Raw genomic sequence first — 6,009 nt, 5'->3', positions numbered from 1 at the left:
ACCCAAGCTTGAGCCCTTCAACCGAAGTCAGAGGGGCCTATTCTTGTGAGAATACAGCCACTCGGCAAGGACCACCAGCCTGGAGTGAGGGGAGGAGCAGGCCAAGAAAGCAGACTTTACAGGGCAGGGGTGTCCCACTGGCGGCCTCTGGGACATTTCCAGTGGTACAGCTTGCCACAAATACAGACTGAGGTCCCTTTAGTGCTTCAAGGTCAGAGGGTGATTTGTGGCACCCTAGGATGGAGAAGGTAGCCTTGTCCTAGTAGTGACGGTGGTGACGGAAGGCATGGCGTGGCTGATGGCCTTCGCTGCAGAACTGGAAGGGCAAAACTCCAGTCACGGGTGCTGCCTCCTAAGTGAGAGTGGTTGGGTTCTTCCTGGGTGCCGAGGGGCAACTAATACTTGGCAAACATGAGACCAGGCCCACACCCGCACAGTGACCACCTAGGAGGCCCGTTCTGCCCATGCAAGAAAGCCATACTTCACAGGTCACAAGTAGATCGTGAAAATAGATACAACTGAGGTTTTATCCAACTGAATCATTTTAAACCATCACTAGGAGCTACTGAGTAAAGACTCCCGAACAGCAGTTGGGTGCCCCATCCATAACCTTTTGGGCCTGACCATGGCGCAGGCAGGCCCAAGGGCTTTTTGTGGGGGCAGAAAGAGCCAAGGAATTTGCCTTGGGACCAACTCACAATCAGATGGAAGGGGGTTCCAGACAAACACCCACAGTCCTTCACCCCTCAGGTGAGGTCATTCAGAGGTGACTGCTGTGCATTGGCCCCCAGGGGCACTTAGTGCACTTAGCTCCCTACCTACCCTTGATAACACACCTGTATGGTCTGCCTCCCCTTCCAGGGCTTTCTGGGATCACCTCCAACATAAACTGCTTGTACCTAATCCTTGTCTCAGGCTCTGCTTCTCAGGGATCCACAGCAACCCACCACATTTTGGTAGAGGAAGCAAGTGCTACCATCCGAAGGAGGCATTTAAGGAGACAGAAGTGATGAGGGGGACAAGAGGTGGAGAACCTCCCAAGAAGTCTCTTGGGGACATACTTGACCACGAAGGCTCAGACACCCAGCTCAGAGTGGCAGAGGAAAAGACGTGAATTAATCAAACTCACAGAAACAGAGGGTGAAATCACACTCGGTGCTTTTAATTCAAAATGAGAAGGACAGCATCAGACCTCTCTCACCCGACACCACCCTCTCTCCCTGCAGACAAAGTAAGCCCATGATTATCTCATGGCTGCCAGTGGGCATGGGCTGGGGCCAAAAGGAGCTATGGAGCCTCTCTGTTGAACAACTCACACCTTTGTGAACTGTGGTGGGGCTGGACACTGAGCAGGCCCTCGCCAACAAAATCCTTGATGATGGCGCCTAAGTAAGTGCAAAGGCAGAAGCCAGCTCCCTGACCCTCGAAATCTCAGAGACTCCTTTTGCACTGCGATGACTATGGGTTTGGAAGAAAGTGGGCTGAGTTCCACGCAGCCGTTCCTTACTGCCCCAGCACTAGTGGCTGGTGGACTATTTGGGGCTGGCTGGCAGGGATGGGAGAAAGTGGGGTCAAGGACAAGCGGGCTGGCCCGCTGCAGCAGTCTGAATAAGTCACGAGGTCACTCCAGGCATAGGATGCTCTGTGATTCCTCCTCTCTAACCTCTCCCCGGGCCCCTTTTCTGCCAGTTTGTCCCATCCATTTGTCCTGGGTGTGGCAGCACACCAGAGCTGAGAGGAGGCTGGGAAGGAGGCAGATGCCAAATTTTACCTGGCTGTATATCCGTCCATCTTCATCCTCCCTCCTTGCCCTCTCAGGAGGGGTCAGCGGGGCCAGGCAGCACTGAATTCTTTCTCCAGGCCCTGGACAAACTGGTCATTGAGGAAGAGCAGCTGACCATGGGGCAGGAAGCGGGCGAGGATGCCCTCGATGCAGTCAGCCCGCAGCAGGATGTTGGCAGTGGGGACCAGCAGCCGGAGGTGCTCAAGGAGAAGGCGGGCCAGCAGCCGAAGCGTGCCCTCTGCCAACAGCAGGTTCTCGTGGGCATTCAGCACCAGGGCGAAGCCTAATGAGAGCACGCCTAGCCACACCACTGTCCGAGGCTCCTGGAAAGGGTCCCCTGCTGTCAGGCGGAAGGCCCCACATGGGGACTCATGCAGGTGCACTGGGTCATCTGAGGACTGGGGCTGCAGGTCCACAGTAGGCCGGCCACACGCCTGCTGCTGCAGCTGGCACATGGACTCCACCTGCCTGTGGAGAATAGGTGGGTCACTGACCTGTCACCCTCAGGACCACCCCTGGAGCTGGGAGCTGCCATTATCCCCATAACTAGATGCAGAAACTGAGCCCCAGAAAGACTAAGTGAAGTGACCTGCCCAGGGCCACAGAGCAGGGAGCATAAGCCCAGATGGGAATCCAGGCTCCAGCCTCCAGGCCCTGAACCATTTCACTCCATGTGGCCAAGAGAAGGCAGGTTCTGAACACAGCTCCTTGGGCTGGGAAAAAGCACCAGGGGATGAAGATCCTGCCCCTACCTGCTTCACAGAGGCCTCCTCAACATCTCAACAAGAGATGAGAAGTGGAGTAAAAGCTATGTCCAACCCAGGCTGTCCAACCTCTCCACCCTCACCCCATCCTGCAGCCCTCTCCAAATAAAAAAGAAAAACCTTGCACTTGGACATCCAGGCTCTTGAAATCACTCTCTGATCTCTCATGAATCACCTTCCAATCTGGGCCATGTACAGGCTGCTCTTAAAAACACGTTTGGTTTTCTGTGCCACATAAGGGGGAGACCCAGCAGAACAAAAAGATAAACAAGAGGCTGGCCCAGGGTTGCCCCAGAGTGTTAATCCCCCCACCCAAAACACAGAGGGGCCCGGAGATTCTGGAACCTGCTGGTTCAGACTGGGTCTGGGAGGGGAAGGTCCAAGGTCAGCCATCCCATCTAGAACAGTGTTTCCCAACTGTGCCCTGTGGATCCTGAGCTTTTGGGAGGCTCTTGGCACAGATTCCCATAAACCACATTCTCTCTCTTCCTTAGAGATTCATGAAGCTTAAAGGCACACTAAGGGCCCTGAAAAGTCCTGCACTGCAAAGCATATTTAATTTGTACTGCTTACACTCAAATCCCAACTCTTTCACTTTCTAGATGCATAACCTTAGACCGGTTAAATTTCTTTAACTCTCTGTAGCTCAGTTTACTCATCTGTAAGGTGGGGATAATGTACCTACCTCAAAAGACTGTTTCAAAGATAAAATGAGTTCATATACACGAAATGCTCAGAACATAAAATGCTTAGTACATACAGGCTCAATAAATGCTAACTACAAAAAAATTACCATAAATGCTAACTATAATAAATGATGATGATAATACATTATTACGTCTTTAACCTTTTTTCATATAATACTTGTGACAACTGTGGAAGACTCTTTGAAAGCACTACTCTAAAACTTTCTCTCTGCTTCTTAGTCCTCCTGTTTCTCTGTGCCCCCCAGAAAACCTATCATAATCGGTGTGTATTCAATGGGCTGGACTGTGTTACCTGGCCACAGCCAAAATCTGCTCCTTTCGGAGGAGCCTGTCCCTCTCAGCACCATGTGGCTGTGGGTCGTTGGGTGAATTCTCGGTACCAAAGAAGCAGGAGTAGAGCACTCGGCAAAGGCCTTCCTCAGCCTTCGTGGCCCGCAAGGTGTGGATGAGGAAGGCATGGACCATGGCTCTGGGATGGATGCTGCAGGAAAGCCAGAGACCTCAGTGAGATGAGTGTAAAACCCCAGAGGGGAGGCAACCACAGAAAGGGTCTGGCCTAGCTAGGCCTGGGAGCGTGTCTAGAGGCTGGTGTGGCTGGTCACTGGTCCTCCTCAGTCATCCAAGACACACGCCCAGCCTCTGAATGTGGTCAGCACCAACTCTGTCCATAAGAGTCTAGCAGCTAAGATATCTTAGACAACCTCAAAGCCAAATCTACAAAAACCCGGCCAGGAATCTTGAAAAATGTCAGTCATCAGAGTCAAGGAACCCTGGGGAGCTGTTCCAGACTGAAGGAGGCCAAAGAGACAAGACAGCCGAACGCATCCTGCGATACTAGAGAGGAGCCCTGGCAGAGAAAAAGGTAGTTTCAACATAGGGCATTACTAGGACAACTGGAAGCATTTAAGTACGGATTACAGGTTAGATAATAGTCTTGATCGATGTTACCTGATTTTGAATGTAGGAGAATGTCCTTGTTTTTAGAAAACACACACTGAAGCACCTCTAAATATAGAGGTAAAGGGGCATCATATCTGCAACTAACTTAATTGGAAATTTAAGTATACAGGAGTTCTTTATAAGAACAGTCTTGAAATTTTCCGTAAGCTTGCGATCACGCCAAAATAAAGACCACGAAATAGTAATAATAATGGTGTTTGGCTCAGTGACCAGCCCGGGGGTGAAAGGCAGCGGGTAGACGGTAAGCAGATATCTGTAGCTAAGGGTAAATAGATCGTGAGTTTAAACTGGTTAAACAGGAAGGTTCACGACAGCGCTTTGAAACCCGTAGCTCGGAGACCTCGACTGACCTCCCGCGACCCGCTACCCGCAATCAGAGCCGTCATCAGCCTTCGCCACCGCGTCGCCCCCCCCGCCCCCCACAGAGAAATGGTAGCGGCCAAGACACTTTACGTCACTACTCCGCGCAACCCTGCAGCGCTGTGCCTCTGGGGGATTGTAGTTGCTTGCCCCAGCTAGCCAAGCCTAAGGAGGGGGCACCCTGGACTGCGTGTGCCCTGCAACCCCGGGCCGCTGTCCTCGAGGCGAGACGCTCACCTTTTCTTCCGTGCCCACGGACTTCTACTAACAAGCCACTTCACTCGGCTAAAGGGGAGATATGGCGGTTGCGCACGCCAGTAGCGGGCGCGCGCCCGAGAGTGACGCGCTCAGGGTGGGCGGGGCCTCATATCCCGAGCTGTGCTCCGGATGCGGGGCGTGGGTGGCCTTCGGAAGCCTGGGCCTCGGGTTCAGGCGACTTTCACCGTCGGACCAAAAGCCCCTTGCTCCGGGTTCACGGCGCGGCCGTCGCTGGTCACTCACTGACTGGGTACGCGGGGTTCCCACTCGAAGCCCTAGACCAGTCGAGCCCCAGGCCACTTCCCCTGGAGGCCACGAGGGGGCGCCCAACCCGGTGCGTGGCCTTTCCGGAAGAGGCGGGGTCTGAAGGTGCAGGGCCGAGGTCTCCAACTGGCCAATATGCGTGGGAATCACGGGGGCGCCTGTTAAAATTCAGGTTGCTGGGCTTTAGCTCCGGGAAAGAAGGCTTGTGGGGAAACATGCATATTTACGTAGTTGGCGGGGAGGGCTTCTGGGTTGTGGGTTCCTGCGGTGGGTTAAGACTAGGGCTCGGTTTGGAGTGGAAAGATTAAAACTCTGGTCACCAGCTGTGCATCCCTGGCAGGTCAGTCACTTTACTGGGCCCCAGTGAAGCCCCATATTAGTTTTTCCTTTCACACTCCCACCTCTGACAAGCTCTTTCCTTGTCCCCTCTTTGAGGGAGGCCATCAAAAGTGTAGGGAAAGGACTTGTACCTTAAGCCTGAAAGGGCCACTGCCAGGTGCTTCCCTGTTGGAGTCTTGGCCCAGAGGTATTTGGGGCCCTGCAAGACTTGTGTGGGCCTCATTGCCTGCCCTGGGCACCCCAGCCCCCACCTCCCCACATAATCCTTTTACTTCTTGGCATGTGAACTGCTGCAACCTCCCCAGATGTGTTCTGTGCCTCAAAACCCCACACTGGGTGTTTCCTCGGCCTGGCCTGCCCTTTCCACCCCTTTATTAGCCTTTCAAAAGGTGCTCAGACCAAAACCTAGGGGAAGTCTTCCTGCTGGACTGCCCATTAGCATTCAGCTGTCCCCTTTATATCTGTTGTGAGGGTCTGCCTACGGTGCTGATGTCTCCTATGGGGTACACCCTGGCTGTGGTGCCCAGTTTCATTCCCCACGTCCATGCACAAGGCAGGCCTGGAGCCAACCCAA

General features: G+C 53.6%; 1 protein-coding gene across 1 annotated transcript; it reads right to left on the bottom strand.

Moving 5' to 3' along the window:
* Window positions 1-1,150: 1,150 nt before the first annotated feature.
* AP5S1 (adaptor related protein complex 5 subunit sigma 1) lies at window positions 1,151-5,123 on the bottom strand. The gene is made up of 3 exons (XM_060078178.1): window positions 4,812-5,123; window positions 3,547-3,735; window positions 1,151-2,251 (listed from the first exon to the last, which is right to left on the bottom strand). Exons 2-3 carry the CDS (start codon window positions 3,717-3,719, stop codon window positions 1,825-1,827), a joined length of 600 nt encoding a protein of 199 aa, XP_059934161.1. The 5' UTR covers window positions 3,720-3,735; window positions 4,812-5,123; the 3' UTR covers window positions 1,151-1,824.
* Between the last annotated feature and the right edge of the window lie 886 nt (window positions 5,124-6,009).

This window comes from Mesoplodon densirostris, chromosome 16 (genome assembly GCF_025265405.1).
Source record: "Mesoplodon densirostris isolate mMesDen1 chromosome 16, mMesDen1 primary haplotype, whole genome shotgun sequence".
Taxonomy (NCBI): Eukaryota; Metazoa; Chordata; class Mammalia; order Artiodactyla; family Ziphiidae; genus Mesoplodon; species Mesoplodon densirostris.
This window is presented reverse-complemented; position numbering and strand designations above follow the sequence as displayed.

Excerpts from the sequence above, each read along its gene's own strand:
- AP5S1 (XM_060078178.1), bottom strand. The coding sequence starts at position 3,719 with ATGGTCCATGCCTTCCTCATCCACACCTTGCGGGCCACGAAGGCTGAG. Across the intron at positions 2,252-3,546 it reads CAGATTTTGGCTGTGGCCAG|GCAGGTGGAGTCCATGTGCC; the intron begins GTAACACAGTCC and ends TATTCTCCACAG.